This window comes from Kogia breviceps, chromosome 9 (genome assembly GCF_026419965.1).
Source record: "Kogia breviceps isolate mKogBre1 chromosome 9, mKogBre1 haplotype 1, whole genome shotgun sequence".
In the NCBI taxonomy this organism is placed as follows: domain Eukaryota; kingdom Metazoa; phylum Chordata; class Mammalia; order Artiodactyla; family Physeteridae; genus Kogia; species Kogia breviceps.
Genome location: NC_081318.1, coordinates 34,866,889 through 34,886,168, shown reverse-complemented (window position 1 = coordinate 34,886,168; position 19,280 = coordinate 34,866,889). Strand labels below are relative to the sequence as shown.

At 36.2% G+C, this 19,280-nt stretch overlaps 1 protein-coding gene across 2 annotated transcripts in view; it reads left to right on the top strand.

Moving 5' to 3' along the window:
• Positions 1-19,280, top strand: part of MDFIC (MyoD family inhibitor domain containing) — a 101,591-nt gene that overhangs the window by 56,876 nt on the left and 25,435 nt on the right. For both annotated transcript variants that reach the window (XM_067041670.1, XM_059073957.2), the window contains exon 4: positions 6,206-6,478. In XM_067041670.1, coding sequence (XP_066897771.1) covers positions 6,206-6,478 — 273 coding nt within the window. The remainder of the gene's footprint in view (positions 1-6,205; positions 6,479-19,280) is intronic.

The following is a 19,280-nucleotide window of genomic DNA, read 5'->3' as shown; positions in this document are numbered from 1 at the left end:
TCCCTTAAGATATTTCCCTCAGCTGTGGTCAAAGCTGGGTTGCCCAAGTACAAGAAAAATAGTATAGGGAGGACACACCCAAGTCTTAAGGCCCTGGCCTAGAAGTGACAAGAATAATTTCTTCTCTCAGTCCTTCATGGACACGTGGCTGAACTGAACTGCAAGGGAGTCTGGGAAATGGGTTAGCCCCATGCCCAGGACAATGGGGAGGATGGATCTGGTGAGCAGCTAGCAATCACCCTCTTCCAGGCTCTACTTAAAAATGTTTAAGTACTTCCTAAATGTTCTTTATGAATGGAGAAAAGTGCTCAATTCTCCAAACTTCTAAAAGTTGTATTTTGTTGTTTTGGGAAGAAGTACATCTAAGCCCTGACATCTGGTGATTTATTTTGCAATACTTAAAAAGGAATTACTGTTAAAAATGCTAACCATTGTTATAGCATCATAAGACAATCCCCTCCATCCTGTGAGGCCTCAGTCATGTAGTCAGAATTTAAGGATTCTCAAATGATCAAGGTTCCAAAAAAATTACAGTTCCAAAATATATCTCAATATGTTAGTATACACATCAAATAAAATGAAGATGGAAAATCAGAAGGCCCTTGGCGGGGAACTAAGGACACAAGAATAGAAAATGCCAGGAGCTTCCAGAGTGTGTGTTAGGATGCTGGGTCCACCCGGGGTCTGCATACTGAGAAAGGCTTGCATCAAGCTGATACCTGGCTGTCTAATAACACATTTATTTTAGTTGACTTTAGCCTAAATTTACATTATAACAATAAAGTAGTATAGTTTTGTCATATTAGTGTATATTGAAGTAAGAAACTTTTAAAGCTATTATTGTATGTAGATGCATATTTTATGTATATATAATAAAACACTATTTTGTTATAGATATGTATAAATAAAGTGTGTCTGTGTGTGTGTGTGTGTGTGTGTGTGTATCTGTCTGTCTGTCTGTCTGTCTCATAGTGACTGTGGAGTAGCATAGTACTTGGTACCAAATAAAAGCTTTGTAACTATCCCTAGGAAGAGTAAATTCGGTTTACACCAAGTCAGTTTCCCCTGTCCATATGCTATTCTCCATAGTCTATTTTGTTCACTTTGTTACTGACAATTTTAAATCCTAAGCATTTAATTTAGATTTTTTTTGTATGTGTACAACAACCATTTAAACTGACTAAATGGCATGAGAATTCTTTTGTAATTTTATTAAATCTGACTTGTGTAAAGAGACCAGCGACTGAAGATGATTTGCACATGCTAATAGATTATACGCTATAGCAGAATGTTGCTTTATATTGCTACTCCAGCAGCTGCAGTTTCAAGTATAGTTATTACTAGCTCCAATATCACCCAGTTTAAAAAAAAAAATTTATCAAAAGAGGTTCATGCTATTGACTCATTACTCCCATATTTATTATTATTGAAAATCACTAGATCTAATTCTATTGGTTTCCTTCCTGATTGAAAACATTTGAACCTAGAAAGCACAGTATTTCTTAAGACATTTGTAACTATTCATCATGGATATTAAAATTACAATCATGGTGCATTGTGTGAACAATGATTAAAAAAAAATTCTTTACACATATGGTAAGCGGGTGACCAATGCTATCCAGGTTTGGAGATGCTGAATGTTCATATAACTGGTATTTGAAATTTTGATGTGTATTGCATTTGTTACTGAATATCAAGAATACATTTTTTTGCTCACATAGAGTAAGTTTAAAATGGGATCTTTTGTAGAAGCACCCATCCTGTTTAGAATGATATAACAGATGCTGAATGTTCACATATCAAACAAAATGCCAGCCTTCTGTAGAAAAGAGGTGTCAAAAAGTTTCTTTGTACCTTTAACGCATGTGATTATGTAGTACAAAATGCAGAGTTTGTAAAATTTCTTGAATATACAGGCAAAAAAATGAATAATTCAAAACAACTCATAAGTTCTACATTCTATTGTCCCTTTATAACGCAGGCAGAAGATAGCAGTGCACTCCCAATAGAGCTGAATTTGCACAAGTTACACCTCTGAAAATGCCAGATGGTCTATGGTCTACTTTTGAGAGCTGTCACATATGTAAAGATTTGAAAAAAGAAAGACAGCTGAATGAGAGCAGTGGATCATTAAAGGGAGAGTGAGGGTCCCTAGGCATCACTTGTGTTTTAAGAAGCATTGTGTCGTTCCCATATTAGTGTGCTTTTTTTTTTTAAAGCCATATACAACTTTTACACAATAAGGAAAAGAAATCTGTTTAAAGCCAAGTAGTTATGGTTTAATCAGTCAGACGTTTCTGTTCTTTATTCAAGAATAAAATCACATTCCCAATTTGGTTTTAGTTGTACTTTTACTGTAAGATTTAATTCACATCTATGAAAAATTATCAATGAAGTTAAATGTCTTTTAAGATAATTCATATATCTAGGGTTTATCCAGTTTTGATTTGACTTACATATTGCATGCATCTGACAAAACTATAATGTTAAGAAACTGGAGTGAAGAGATAATACTTGGTTACTTGACCCATAATAAAAACTACACTAAAAATAATTAGGTGGCAGTGAAACAAAAATGAATGTACTATCATTTATCTGCCAACAGAAATAGATATCACTTTGAAGATTGAAATGTAGATAAATCATTAAGGATATATTTGAATATCACTCCGGCCATACCCAGTAATTTGCAAATAGTCAATTTTGATAGTAGGAAAAGGTCAGACCTGTCAGTTTTAGAATTTGGTGGTAAGACCTGATGTCTTTTGCTACCTTTATTTTTATTTATGGAGAATGTTTATTACATAATAATTTTAAATTGATCTTGGATTATGGAATATGGCAGGGCCTTTTTGATTGATAAGTCTCCCCAGCATTGGTCAGTAACATTTCAACTTAACCCAGCTCTCAGATTGCTTGAATTATTCTTTTCAGAGAAGAAGTGGCCCAAAACATCCCATTTATTTGGTGCGATTATTGGAGGGAGCTCTGAAAAGAACACCAAATTAGGTTTAACTGTCTTCTTTGGCATCCCGTTAAATACATATGCATAACTAGCTTTATGTTCAATAGCAGTCATTAGGATGTCATTCTAGTTGATACAAGAAGTTACAGGAGCAGCAAATTAATCTCTGGATCAAATGATTGCACACCCATAAGAAACAGATCTCCTGCACAAGCCTTGATTGTTGATTTCAGTTTTGAGAAGGGCATATATAGCTAGTAAACAGAGAAGCAACCTTCTTTTTTTCTTTTCACCAGAAGAGAAAAACAGAACATTTTGATAAATTTTATAGCTTTTACTTTGTGTTATTCCCAAATAATAAATGTTTAGAAAACTATTCTCCTTTATCACTAAAAAACTGAATAACTAAGAGGAGTTCATATATTAGTTTTATAAATTGGGTATTATTGTTAATAGACTTGGTATGAAAGGATGCTTTCATTAAGCAGAAAGAAACCAAACTTTTTTTCTTACAATATGCACACTCATGAGTAAAATATTCTGGTATGTTAAGATGTTTTTCCTTAAGAGACATAGGAGATGTGAACAAGAATGGAAGTAAACAATGTGTGCTAAAGAGCCACTCAAATGCAAGCTGTCTTGTTTGTCAAAAATATATACCAAGTCTTAGGTAGTCCCCAGATGACAGATAATTAGTCCATTTTAGACTTACCAGTGCCATATATAACTGTTACAGTTTTGCATGCAATACTTTTTCTAAGTCAAAGACCTCTTAGTATTCAGATTTAATTTACATTTCTTAACTGTTCATAATCATAAACAGAAAAGACTAAAACAGCAGCTTCAGATTTTAAAATTCCAGGAAATTATATAATAGTAAAATTTGACACTGAACGGTTTTTGTTGTTGTTGTTTTGATGAAATGCTACGATTGGTAACTCTGCTTAGGAGCTATACAAGCAAGGTAAATGTTGATTTTAAGAACCTCATTACTTAACCAATGTAAACAGATAACCTTTTGGGGTGAGATCAGGGCTCTTAGCTGCAAAAACCAGAATCCATTTTAGCGAATTTCTAGAAAGTAAATGTATTAGTAGCAATAGACTCTCCCAAGAGTTACACAGCCAAGGATCATGCCCATCTATTCAACGGGGCTTCCCTAATGAAAACCCTACTAATACTGCACCCTAGGCCCACTGGTCTGCTAGGAAGTGGACACCAGACACTGCACCCACTGCCAAGACCAACAAATGCCTTCTTCGCTGTCTGTGTGAGAGGCTCCACGACTGAAGTGTGGCTGCCATCTTGCATTGGTACTTCTGCACCTTCTGCTCTTCTGCATACTTCTCCTTGGTAGAATGTAAGCCACGTATGTGCCCTCTAACGCAAGAGGATGTAGGGAAGAGATAGAGGATGTTATCAAAAGCTATGAGGGTGTTCAGAAATGCTGGGCAGACAGATGATCACTACTCACCCACTTGTTTTGTGATTTGTTGTCCAAAGAATCAAAGTAGTTTGCCCTTTTTTTTTTTTTTTTTTTTTGCGGTATGCGGGCCTCTCACTGTTGTGGCCTCTCCCGTTGCGGAGCACAGGCTCCGGACGCACAGGCCCAGCGGCCATGGCTCACGGGCTTAGTTGCTCCGCAGCATGTGGGATCTTCCCGGACCAGGGCACGAACCCGTGTCTCCTGCATCGGCAGGCGGATTCTCAACCACTGCGCCACCAGGGAAGCCCAGTTTGCCCTTTTTAGTGTCATGCTAATAAAATGTTCTTTTATAATTTTATTTTAAGCTCTTCATATATAGACATTTAATACATCTGAAATTTCTTTGTATGAGAGATACATGCATTTGCATGTTCATACATATACATTTTGGGGACTTTCTCTTCTGTTCCATTGGTTTATGTCTATGCCTGGACCACCACCATACTGTCTTAGTTACTGTAGTTTTAAAATAAGACTTTATATTTGGTAAGTCAGTCCCACATTTGTCTTTTTCTTCCTTAAAATTTCCTTAGTGATTCTTGTTCTCTTACTTATAAATTTTGGGATCAGCTTGTCAAGTTCCACAAATAAGCCTTTTGGAAATTTTATGGGAATTACATTAAATAAATTGGGGAGAATTAACATAAGAATTAACATATTTATACTCTCTCCGTTTATTAGGGTTTTCTTTTATATCTTTCAGTAATATTTTGTAATGTTTGCCACGAAATCTCTGCCGCCTTTTTTCTAGCATAATTTCTAGATACTTTTAGGGTTTTTTGTTTGTTGGCTTTTTTTGGTTTTTTTGTTGCTATGAAGAGTTTTCTTGCATATTTGCTAGTTGCTTACTGTTGGCTTGTAGAATTTGGTTGATTTGAATATGATTCATTGTGTATAAGTCTTGCTAAATTCTTAGTTTTTCAGAATGTATAGTCTCTTATATTTCCCCTGGAATATTCAATTATGTACCCATCTAAGAAATTGTTTCTTCCTTTCCAGGACTCACCCCTGTTTTTGTTTCTTTTTGGTGTTTATTGTTTTTGCCAGTGTAATGTTGCATAAGAGGGTGAAGGTGGGCATTCTTTTCTTGGCCCTGACCAAACAGGAGCACTTCTCCAGTGTTGACTTTTAATGTTGATAGATGCGTTTTGCCAGATTAAGGAAGTTCTTTTCTATTCCTATCTTTCCATAAATGGTTTATTTTAAAATCAAATTAAAGAATGTGGAAAAGGTTTTCTTCTTCAGAATTTAAAGTGGAATTAAAAAGAAAAACAACTATCTCATTTTTTCTTATCCAGCTTTGATACCTGACCTCATTGTTCCTTGCCTCTTATCTCAAAAGGTAATTGAGCAGTTTATCATTTTCAGGGATATTGCTATAATACTGCTTGTCTATGGCACCTAAAAAAGGACCTGGGACTTAGAAAACAATCCACATTTGCTGTTGAATGAGTTTTGAATTAACGGTTTTCAGATTTGCAACTTAAATTTTTTAAAGAAAAAAGATACCTTTTTTTCTCCTCTTTTTATATCCCTTGTGGAAAGTCACCCTTGATGACCCCCTTCCCATTTTCCCTTTTAGTAATTATGTTTTTTCTATGTTCATGTTTATTCATGTTTTCCTTTTTTTTTTTTCCTCTTCAGTTTTAGTATCATGGGTAAAATCCAAGAAAGTCTGTTACTGAGTCTATTTTGATTATTTTCAAATATTCATTTTTTTAACTGGATAAACTTTGCCTGTTTTTTTCACTTAGCCCAACCTCAGCGCTTGCCTCAGCTTCAAACTGCAGCACAGGAAAGTGAGGAGGAAATAAGCAAGATAAAGAACGGCCACCGAAGTCTGAGCAATGGAAATGGAATCCACCACGGGGCCAAACATGTATCTGCAGAGAATCGAAGACTTTCAGCACCCGTTTCTCAAAAAATGCATAGAAAAATTCAATCCAGCTTGTCTGTAAACAGTGACATCAGTAAGAAGAGTAAAGTAAATGCTGTCTTTTCTCAAAAGACAGGCTCTTCACCTGAAGGTAAGTGTGAAATATATGCATATTTTATTTGACCAGATGTAAAATCATATTCACGAATAATTATTTGATCAAGCAAACATAAATGAAGAATCTTGCTTATCCTCCAAACAGGAATTTTGGTAAAATGCAGCTTCCCCAAAGGGAAGCACAGGCCGGGAACGGAAGCGTTGGCAGCTGACATCCTGCTTTTAGATTGTCTTCTAGAGTGAATAGTCATTACTTTAAATATGACTGCTGTACTTTTTTTAATACCACCTTTAAAAATACAAATACAACGTTTTGGTGGCATATGAATGTATGTATGTTTTTCATCCCTGATTCAATATGTTATACTGTGGTTCAGAGATACCTGCTAGTATTTTTGTCTTGCAAATCAGTTTTTAAATATGCAAAACTAAAGCAAAGATTTGGTAATTTTCATGCTTTTGCCAGGGAGTGGGCTAGGAGATCTGTGTTGCTTGATGGACCAGCATCTTCCAGCTACCAGTGCTGCCCTGGACAGCTCCCCTCCCCCAGCCCTGCCTCATTCCAAGCTCGCTGTGGTCTGGCCTTTAGCTCCTTCCCTAGAGGCATTAGGCTGCGTTCTCTGACCTCTCAGGAATTAGTGATTACCTTGTTAATTAAATACTATGAAGCTGGAAAAGCTTTTCTTTATCATAACACAAACCCATCTGGCGATGTTGGGTTTATAACCTACAGATTCCTTTTATTAAAATGGTGGTGGTGTTATGTCAAAAAAAAGAATAGCTTTCCCTCAAGTTTAAGGTCCCAGATTTCTCCCAGCATATATGCATGTTCCTCTGCCCTACCTCTTCCCTCCTTTCAGCAGTTCCTGGGCATAAAAAACTCAAATCTTTTTTTTTTTTTAATATATATATGTATTTTTTCTGGTTCAGGTATTGTGTTTGTGTGTGTGTGTGTGTATATATATATATATATATATATATATATATATATATATATACATTCATATAGATAAAATATACAATATTTTTCTTATTCTCCTTACCTTTCTATTTTAATTATCATGAAATCTTAAAGAAGGGAAATTCTGGGGATGCTTCTGTGAAGTTGGCCATGCTTATTCAGAGAGAGAGAAATTGAGTTGTAAATAGGAAATTGTATTGAGAGTTACCAGTAATGAGTGGGAGAAAGGATATTACATTTTGGCTACAGGTGTCTCAAACTCAACTGAGGTAAAGTGTTAGGTTGATCAAATGATATGATAATAAATGGTCTGCATAGTTCCAGGTCAGTGACACTACTTTCCAAACTAATTAGATTGAAAGGGACATGATTGACACTTTAAAATGAGTTTGACATGTAAGCTGCATGGTCATCTCTGAAGCACAGGTAGGCTGTTAACTAAACTGGCTCTCCAAGGAGTTGGGAAGGCAATGCAATTTGATAGAGAATCTTTGCTTCTAGGTGATTGGGTGAAATTATTGAATGCAATTGAAATCTTCTTGTTTTATACAATTGAATGCAATTGAAATCTTCTTGTTTTATACAATTTGACTTTTCTTATTGTGCCCCTAACCTCTAATTTTCCATTTGATATTTACTGATTTTAAATAATGGTAACATTTGCATATCCAACTTGAAATAGCTTATGGAATTTTTATAAAATTTGTTGTTATTCAATACCATTATTGAATACCATACTTGTTTTTAATACCATGTCTGAATTGATTTCTAATGGAAGAATGCAGCTTTGTAAGTAACATATGAAGGAAGAGGAAAACCAGTAGTTATATAAATGAAATATAATTCTACTCTCCCTCTCTCTCTCCTCTTCCTTTCTTTTTCTCTGCTATCCTCCTCTTCCCCCTTTTAACGACACATACTTATGGCTGACTACAAAGGTGTGGATAAGGGAAATCCCTTGTAATTCTTCTCATTACAAAATCTGTTCCAGGTTGGATCGGGGATATGACGAGTAGGAAATGCCAATGGAGTTGTCTAAATATATTGTACAATGTCCTACCCATTTACTTCACTCCTACACTATACAATTTAGCCTGATGGTAGGTTCCTTTTATTGTGATTACTTGAATTTAGATGAAAATTCCATTGTCCTACTACATATTTTCTCAGAGATAGACATCTTCCTGCTTTTTGCTGTTATTTAAGGTTGTGCCTTCAAATTTTGTTTCTTCTGACTTTCAGTTTTGAAGGAAAGTTTAAACAAACAAAAAGCACAGAACTGGTAGATGGCAAATTAAAAGGAAAAGGACCTCAGCTCTGCCACCAACTAGCTGGGGCACTTGGGTCTGGGGCTGCTCTTTTCTAGAAAATGCCTTGGATTAGAAATATAAAAGGTTAGGTTTGATTCCAGGATTCTGTGGTGCTTTCTTTATAGCAAAGCTGCTTCACTCTCAGAACAGGTCTCTTGCTGTATAGAATATGTGAATTCTGGGCAAGTAGAAATCTAATAACTGCTGATAGAACAGGGCAATGGCAGAAAATTTTTTTAATTATTTCTTTTTATTGAAATATAGTTGATTTACAATGTTGTGTTAGTTTCAGGTGCACAGCAAAGAGATTCAGCTATATATATATATATATATATATATATATATATATATATATATATATACACACACATACATATTTTTTTTACATTCTCTTCCATTATAGGTTATTACAAGATCTTGAGTATAGTTCTCTGCACTATACAGTAGGTCCTTTGTGTTTATCTATTTAATATGTAGTAGTGTTCGTTTATATTTTAATTGCAAACTCCTACCTAATTTACCCCCCCCTGCTTTCCCCTGTGGTAACCATAAGTTTGTTCATTTGTATCTTTTTTTAAGATTCCACATATAAGTGATATATAATATTTGTCATCTATACATCTATACATATGATATTTGTCTTTGGCTTATTTCACATAGATGAACCTAGAGATTATCATACTATGTTGATGCAAGTGGCATTATTTCATTCTTTATCCATTCATCTGTTGATGGACACTTAGGTTGCTTCCATGTCCGGGCTATTGTAAATAGTTTTGATAAACAGAGATAGTATCTGGATTTACAGGAGGCCTATATGTCAGAACAGTAGAGCTTGAACAGGCTTGATTTGTGATACTATTAAAAATGGATAGAAATTATTTTTTAAAAACAATGGGGAATTTAATGACTAGACTTTTCTCAGTTTTATGTTTGTCTTTTTGTTTCACATTTTTCTTAAGTCTTCATTGTCTATGCCCATTCTTATAGAAAAGTGAACAAATGCTAGCAAAACAATATTCGCTGAAAACAGTTAACCTTGCCCAGTTTGGCAATGTGTGTTTTTTTATGGATAAATGGTGCTTGTGGTTATGATTTTTGTATTGCACATAAACAATATTGATAACCAGAGGGACATTTTTCTGGTTCAGATGGTGGAATTAAATGTATAACTCTTTCACAGTCTTTCATTAAGGGCACTAAGGGCTACTTTGCTGACCAAGTTTGGAAAACACTGCTATGATGTGGGTCCATTGCTTATACAGAGGTAAGGATGGACCCAGCCACATAATTGGGTCAGTGGGTTGGTGACATCTTTTCATATGTCTTTAACTGTGGGTTATTTAAGGCCTCAGTACAAATAGACATATGTTTCATCAGATTCTCTGTTTAAGCTATGTTGGCACTGTAATTCTATGAACTGTATGTAATTATAAATGAGAGAACTGAGGCACAGAAAGGTTAAGTGAACGCGCTAAAGTCAAATTAGTACATGATAGAAATGAGAGTAGAACCTAGATTATTCTGGCTCTATAGTCTATGCTCAAAACCACTGCAGTATTTTGCCTTAAAGTTCTCTGGGGAAAAGGTAATTTAGTGGCCATTCTAACATCACATGGGATGTTGATATCATTGCTGCTGTGGGTCAGGCAGGGATCTTCTGATTAGTAAACATTTGCCGCCTTTAAATTCTTCTGACTAAAATTTTAAAAACAGTTCTCACACCTGTGTTCTGTGTCCATTTTCCTTCCCTACTAGACCATAAATTTCTGAAGAGGCTGGATTGGGTCTTTTAAAAATTTACAGTGGTGTTCAGTACTATAGCTTCATAGAGTTTCCCACGAATTAATAAGTGATGCAATGTTTTATTCCAAACCACTTCCTTGAAACTAGCACTGAAAAGTTAAAATATGTACTCATATTCATTAAAAAAATGTTCTTTAAAAAAGTTCCTTTTATGAAATAGAGGAAAAAAATACCCATGTGGGAAAATATTGTACATTTTATTTAAAGATTATTAAATTAGTAGATTTCTACTTGTTTTATATAATTAAATATTTTCATACATACTTCAATTTCCTGATTGCATCACCCAGGTAGAAAGTTTTAAGAATAAATGTTTAAGATTCTTGACCTTTGAAATAATTATAGTATAATTTAGTATCTTATAATATTCAAATTACCAAGGGTTTTCATTAGACTCTAAGATGATTTTTTCTTATAGGAATAGTAAATCCTAACACATCTTAGGTGTGCCAGTTATAGCTATATGTTTTTGTAAAAATTAAGTTTCAACGAAGATATTTTTGGAAGAGATTTTTATACTTTTTAGGAATGTTTGATAGTTAACATACTTCATATTAAAATATAGATTTAGTACTTATAGAGAAATTGCATATCCCATCCCAGCAGCTCATTGAACATAAATGCTAAACAAAAGTGTCAGGAGCATTGCATATATGGCAATGTCTAGGAACAGTCTCGTTTTAAATCATAGAGGCAGCATAGCCTGGTGATTAGAGCACAGACTCTAGAACCAGTCTTCCTGGGTTCTAATATTGGCTTTACCAGTGGCCCATGTTGTATCCTCGGGTAGGTTACTTAATCTCTTTGTGCCTCAGTGTCTTATCTGTAAAATGGGGATGTAATTAGTTACCTGTATCATAGGATGGTTGTGAAGAGGAGTTGAGTTGATGTTGCATTCAGTTGAGTTAGCATATACTTCATCCGGCCCAGGCTCTGTTCTAAGTGTAGCTGCTGTTATCATCATCATGAAGGAGCACACAGGGAAGGAAGGGTCAGGAATGTCAGCTTTCTGGACAGGGCAATGCATGGATGGAGACCTGAAGGATAAGACAAGGTTAGCGAGTTGAAAGAGGCATTCAAGGCTGAAGGGGGCTTGTGAAATAATGTATTTTGTTCAGAGAACCATCAATCATTTTTTGCTGAGGAGTCAAAGTAGGAAAGATGAGACTGGAAAGGACCAGTCCATAGGCAGCTTGGGATGCCCTGTTCTTCCAAAACTATGTAGCCAGATACTTACAACTTCTCTGAAGGACATCATTTTATAATCACGAAATGTGTTTCTTTTTTCTCCATGATGCAGAAATTCTACGGTTGCAATTATGTAAAACCAGAATACTGCTATATGTTAAGCATCTGTACTCTGCCTTTATAATCTTTTTGTATTTTAGTAATGAACTATTACCATAGATAAAACGATGAATTGGTTTTAGACTTGTTGAGCTGGGGATGCTAACAAGTTCTTTAGGAAAGCTTTGGACCTAGAGGGATGGACTTAACCTCAGTCCTCCCATTTTACTCGTTCTCTCTGCTTCCTTTTCTTTAAACTAGTCTCTTGGCTTCTTACCTTTTCTCGGTCTTGGTTTTAGACTCCTGTTCCTCTTCTTTTCAGTGTATTTCCCCTTGCATTCATAGTGTAGCCATATTTCACAACTACCATAGGGACAGGCATCATGTTATCAGGAGGAGGAGTACCTATGTCTCCTTTGGGAGGCAGTCTGGGTGGGGCACACAGCCTTCAAAGGAGATACAGCACAACTGAGCAGGACAGTTTGAAAAGTCCACTAGGTGATTCAGATAGATTCCCTCCGGCTCCTTCCTTGACCTCACCATTTCCCCTTCTCTCCTCATCTGCAAACCCTGGCTTAACTCCTTGCCCTTGAAATTGTGCCTTCTCTGCATGCTTGAAGTTTCCTGCACACATGGTTAATGACACAGCTGAATGCCTTTGCTGCTTCTCTTCCCTCATCCTGGAATGTTCTTATAACTTACTTTGCCTTCTTGACCTCTACACATTTTTTTCAGAACTCAATCATCATCTCCTGATGCCCCAGTTTTGGGCTAATTGCTCTTCTTTTGGGTGCCCATAGTATCCTCCAAATACAAAATGATACTGGAGTTTGTTTCTTTTACTGTCTGTCTTCCTGCACTAAAAAGTAATCTCATTGAAGGCAAAGACTCTGTTCTATTCATCTTTTAGCTTCAAGCACACAGCCTAGTGCCTGACTTATCATAAATGTTGAAACATAACATTTTTCAGGTAAGGAACATAAATTGGAGAACATAGATTCTTATTCTTTAACATTTCACAGACATTATGGTTGAAACCTCAAGAATTGCTGAAAGCCTTAAGGGAGATAATAAGGGGAGATAAAAGGGAGAGCAGATATTTGAGCTAAAAGAAAGGCGAAAAAGAAACTCAGCTGAGGCAGGGCAGACTTGGAACTCAGAACTCCTGTCTTCCAGCCCCATCAGGTTTTCTCATTATTCTGTATGGCTTTTCGGTCAACTATACATGCCCAAATCCTAAAACCATAAAAAAAATTAGAAAGGTAAACTTGGAATTGAATGGTTCATTCTTAGTTTTTAATAGTATTGTAAAATCTTATTCACTTTTTCCCCCCATAAAAAATTCTCTTGTACTAGTATTTTAGTGGAATGATAATAATAGGACTTCATGATGTGACCATAGTATTATAATCTGAGATTCCAGAAACAAATTCCCTGCAACTTTGGCAAGATATATTGCTGCATCCCTCAAAATACTTAATTTGCTTGGATGATGTTGTGTTGTGTTGTGTTTTGTTTTCTCAGGCACAGTGCCTTCCGTTCCATGTCAGAATACTTGTGTGGGAGAAAGGTTTAGAATTCTGCTTTCTGATGCAATATTTGCCAGTCCATTGGAAAACAGGATTTTAATAAATTTCATTGCTCAGCCAGCAAGCTAAGTGGAACAACAGTAATACAAAGAGAAGGGTGTGTGAATGTGTGTGTGGAGAGCAGGCATGATCAAAGTTGACTATGTCATTCTGCACATATAAATCATTGCTTCTTATTTACTTGAAATATTGAATCAGCTGTCCTTAAAAATTAAAACAATTATCTATCAAAGTATTTATAAGTGCTAAGTGTTACTTTAGGACCGAAAGTAAATATTTAAGTACACTTCCTTTTGAGTTTAGGAAAATAGGTTAACTTTGTAATTTATGATCTATAGTAAATTATTCTCATATCCATGCACTTGATGAAAAGCAAAGGTTTTACAAGGTTCTGAAATATATATATATATAAATTTGACATTTGAAACATGGAAACACCTCAAAATATGCCTTAAATCTTGGAGTGCTTCTTTTCTAATAACTGACAGCTTTGTGAGCCATGTTAAAGAAGAGATAGACATAGCTATCCACTGTATGTGGACTCCACCTTTGGTGTTTTGGTTTTGTAGGCACGCTTAGACCACTGCTCTAAGAATTTAAATTAGCTTAGCATTCAGTCAGGAGATGGGTGGGGAGGAAATAAGACAATGGAGATACAGATAGATTGGCCAGGAAGCATTGGCGTGTGAGGTAGCTGAGTGAAGAGACTATTTAGAAACCCAACTTCAGAATAATAGGCTAAGTGGAAAGAAGAATAAATCTAATGACCCTATTAATATATCCAGGTTTTAATTTTTTCTTTATCTAGTGATGGTAAGTTTAGGTGATGTTTTATTAGGTGAAACAGTAACAGGTAGGTGCAGCAGCCAGGCTTGTCCCGAATTACTCAGATTACAGTTTGTTTTCAACCCCAAGAGTTGTGCCAGGTGTGGGCAATGAAGGTTTTCTTTAGGGTTTCAGGATTGAGTTTAAGGGTCCTGGCCCAGGACTAAAGCTGAATAGAACGGAAGTAGCAGTCAGGTATGCATTCTAAGCAGGACTGCCATTCATCGTCTTGTTCAACTAGTTGGGAGAATGAATAGAAATTAGGAAATCATGAAGAATATCGTTTGAGGCTGACCATGAGTTGAGTTTTAGACCTATTCCATTTCAAATAATGCTATACAATCCATGAACATTTGGAAATATACCACTGGAGCTTCAGAGACGGAGTTAGGAGCAAACATACTAAATTTATATTTGTTCTCGTAGAGGGGATGTTTGAAACGATGCATCTGGATGAGATTTCTTAAATAGAGATTTAAGAGCAAAGGTCGCATGGCTGAGAACTGAGTGACTCAGGGATCACTGGCAGCTAGCCAGCTTGGTGGGATGGGAGCGTGGATTCAGCTTGAGCACTTGGGAGACAGTCCCATGGAAAGTTCAAACTTTTCTCCAGAGGTGACGTCAGAGTGAGGCCGTGGCACTGATAAGATAGCCTAGGGGAGAGGTCAGAGAAGAGAAGAGGAAGATGATCTGGCCCAGAGGAATCAGTAAGAAAGGTGAGAGAAGAAACAAACTGGAGAGGGTGGTGTCATGGAGGCCAGAGAAGAAATGTTTTAACTCGAGGAAGAGGCCTACACCCAATATTGCACCAGTTATTGCTGACAGCCTCAGTGGGATGAGAACTGAAATAATTCAGTTGGATTTAACAATGTGGATGTCATTTGGTGACCTAATTAAGAGCCATTTTTATGGAGAAGCCAGAATGATGGGGGTTGTGGATGAAACACACCGATGACAATACCTCTAGAGAGGCCAGAGTCCACGGAGGGTTGTTTTGTTTTAAGATGGGAAAGGTTTGCATATGTTTACATTTGGATGCAAAGGATCTAGGAGAGAGGGAAAGGTTGAAGATTTAAGAAGGTAATAATGATACCCTTATTGACAAGCCAGCATGTCATTTCTTTAGAGTTTCGATCTAGAGTTCAGTATACTGAATTATGTAAATGCACATCCGTTATCAAAGCATGAGAACTGAGTAACCAGAGAAGCATTTACTGAATTGTTAACCTAGGTAACTTCACTCTTTATGGGTTGTACGGTTGATTAATCTTAGAAGCTTTTTGAGTAACTTCTATGGAATGCATTGGTATGAAGAAATGATTAAAAAGCCTATCAAGTCCCCACTCATACCTCATTCCAGGAGCATTAATTGCATTTGAATGGAAGGCATTGACAGGGCAGACATTTATGATTCTGAGTTCCAAATTCCTGACTTGTGTTTGGGACCATAAGTTGATGGAAGTTGATAGCTTCTTATACTTTAGATTGCTAAGGCCCTTGATTGAATTTAATCATAGCTTTGACACACAGTATTGTATAAGACAGGAAATAGAACATAAACAAGTAAACACGCAGTTAAAGAGTTAGAAGAAAGGTGTAGGAAAGATGAGTAAGGAAACTACTGCAGAATCCAGTAGCTTAATTTTAAAATGTTTTCAAAGTAAATTTGTGTTTTAATGTGGTCTACTCTTCACTGAATTACTATCACCAGCAAAGGCTTTAACAGGTTAAGACAATCAAAATTCCAATTAATTTAATTGTGATAGTCTCTTAGAGAGTGATCCTGATTATATTTGGTTCATGGGCTTCTTTGAAAAATCCAACAACAGTTATGATTCTTTCCCTCAGGTTTCTAAGGTAGTAACAAAATCCTGTTAGATCTTGTGTTATTCCTGAAGGTAACAAAAGACCCTGGATACCTTCAGGTGTCTTATTCTAAAAATCAGATATCTCTAAGAACTAAACAGTAAAGTGAGGAGCAGATTATGGGGGACCTAATGAGCCACTGTAAGGATTTTGAGTTGAGTGAGGTGGGAAGCCAGTGACAGGGTTTGAGCAGATGACTGACATGACCTGACTTACCATTGTTAAGTCTCACCTGCCTTTGGTGCTGAGAGTAGACTCCAGGTATCCAGTGGCCAGAGAAGGGGGGCCTGCTGTGTGACTCTTGCAGTAATTCAGATGGGAGATGATGGGGTTGGATCAGGGTGGCAGTGGTGGAAGTGGTGAGATATTGTTGTATATGGATGTATTTTGAAGGCAGAGTAAGATTTCTTGAAGGATGATATTTCACTGTGAGAGAAAGACAGGGATTAAGGATGACTCCAGATTATGTGGCCTGAGCAGTTGAAAGTATGGATTTACCATTAACAGAGATGGGAAGAACAGGGTTTGGTTTGAAAATGTTGGATTTGAGATGCCCATTGTCTTTCCAAGTGGTGATGTGAAATAAGTGGTTGGATAGAGGAGTTTGGAGGTGAGAGGAAAGCTCTGCATCCTGAGATGTTTTGTGAGTCATCAGGGTACAGAATGTTCAGTGGCTGGGATCCCCTAGGATTTTGGTCCTCAAGTCCAGCACCTGGGTACCTGGCGTAAGAATTTCTGGGCAAAGGGAGTAGAATGTGCAATGTCACTCTGGGTATAGACCCCAGAGGATCTAATTCATTTGGAGTGGAGTGGGGCCAAGGCATCAGCATCCTTTAGAAGCTCCCCATGTGATTCTAATATACATGAAGGTTTGAGAACTACTGCCCAGGAAATAAAGTTGATTAGTATTCCAAGAACTGAGCTATGGACCAGTCCAATGTGTAGGCATCAGAAAATGAAGAGGAATTGAAGAAAATGGGATGAGTAGTCAGCAATGGAGAAGGAACCAATAGAGAGGGGGCCACTTGGAAACCAAATGAAGAATGTATTTCAAGATGGAGAGAGTGACCATGTGTCAAATGGCAACTGAGAAGACCAGTAAGATGAAGAAGTGACCATTGACATTGTCCTGTGAAGGTCATTGGTGACCATCATACTTTTGGTGTTGTGATGAGGACAAAAGTCTGACTGAAGTGGGTTCTAGAGAGAATGAAAAGAGAAAAATTAAAGATTGCAAGTCTAGGCTACTCTGTTCAAGGAGTTTTCCTAGAGGAGAATAGTAAAAGGGCTGTGAGCTAAAAGGGAATATTTTTAGAAATGGGATGTATTGGTTGAGTGTTGTTGGTAATAAGCTAGTAGAGGAGAAGAAGTTGGTAGATTCTGCAGGACAAGGATGTCCTTGAGAAGGTGAAGCAGAAGAGATCCATTAGAAGGTGCCTATCTTGTAGTAATTGATATCTGTATCTATTTCTTATCACCCCTTTCAGATTTTATATCATTAGCAGAAAGTGGCCACATTTTGACATTATCTCTTACAGTGCCTTCTTTAGTAGGCTTACACATGTGAGGCACTTTGTATTTATTTAACCCGTGATCTTTCAAATGACCAGTAGGAGTTGACATTGTGGATTTACAGTTTTGCAAACCTTCCATCTAAGAAACTGTTTATGCTAGAAGTTTCCATTCATTTTAGAAGGATTTCAAAATATTATTTCCTAGTTATAATAATAGCACTAGACACTGCATTATACTACAATTCCCAAAGGAAGAAGTTTTTGGGAAGAGATGCAGGATGTTTTGAATCTTCTGACAAAAACTGGCTGGTGACTCATTAGTCTCTTGTAGTTTATGAAGTATATACACAAGAACAATAGAGCATTGTTCATTTAATTTGTCGTCAAATATTTGAGGTGACCACCTAGGGTACAACTTTATCTTAGCTGCTCATGACAAATCAAAACATTATATTTTGTGTTTCACCGTAGCCTAAATTTTTACCACTTTAGCTAAAGTGTTTTTCACTTTTTAAAAATTAGTTTCATTTTTAAGGATAGAAGAATAAAAATATTTACCTCAGCTGATGAACTGAAGAAAATATTGATGTATAATTTGCACCTCAGTTCACGTCTAAATGCCATGTGGTCTGCCCGTTGACAACCTGGAGGAAAGCGAAAATTCAAAATTTTAAACCTAAATAGATTATTCACATACCTTTGTCTTTAACTAAAGCTGTCTCAGTAATACTATATTTTTGTATTGTTATCTTTGGTGCTGTTGTAAATTTCCTTCTTTTTCCCCAGTGTTTTATTATTAAATTTTTTTTCCAATTCCTTCCTTTGTCTGCCTGCCACCACTCTCTCTATACACTTAAAGGATCTAGCGTTGTATTGGCTAAATAGACACTAAAATGTTTATGAATAGAGAACTGTAATATTGGAGGGAAATTAACTTTGAACAAAGAATTTTTGAAAAAGAAGATTCTTAAGGAACAGGAACACGTCTAGAAATATGTCTGTTTTGTACACTCATCAGAGAAGCTTCCATCTTTAAAGATCTGGCCTGCAAGCCCAGAATTTTTGTTGTCTTATTTTGGTTGTTATTCTAAAGCATACCTTCTGTATCTTTGTCCACCTGTCTGTCAGTCTTTCAACACCCTGCCTCCTCATTTCTTTTTCTTACTTTCTTTCTCCCTCCTGACTCATTTCAGTTAGAACTTTTGCATGATTTCACTCAAAAATTTACTGCAATTTAGAGGAACTCAAATGGCAGTGATTCATGACATTTTCAATAATGTTTTAATACTCTTTTCAGATAAAACTATCTGAAACTATTCTTAGTTTGTATGTTTGTGAGTATCGGTATATAGCTTAAAAGAAGCAACTCCAAAATTCTCTAAGACCCAAGACTTTTAACAGTGATTCTTTTCTAGGTTGAATTAGATTCTCATGATATTTGAGTTGATTTCTTCTCTTTCAGAATACATAGTTACTTTGCTTTTTTTTTAAAAAAAAAAAACCTGCATTCTTAAATGACCCTGCCTGAGTCCTAAAACTAATTGAGGTAACACAAAAATACTAGCTTCTCTTGGAAGTTTTCTCATTAATTTTCATACTTACATATAGTGTTAAACTATGACAGTTTTCAGGACCTTTTATAGTTAATTTATATAACTCTCAACTAGTATAGTATGAA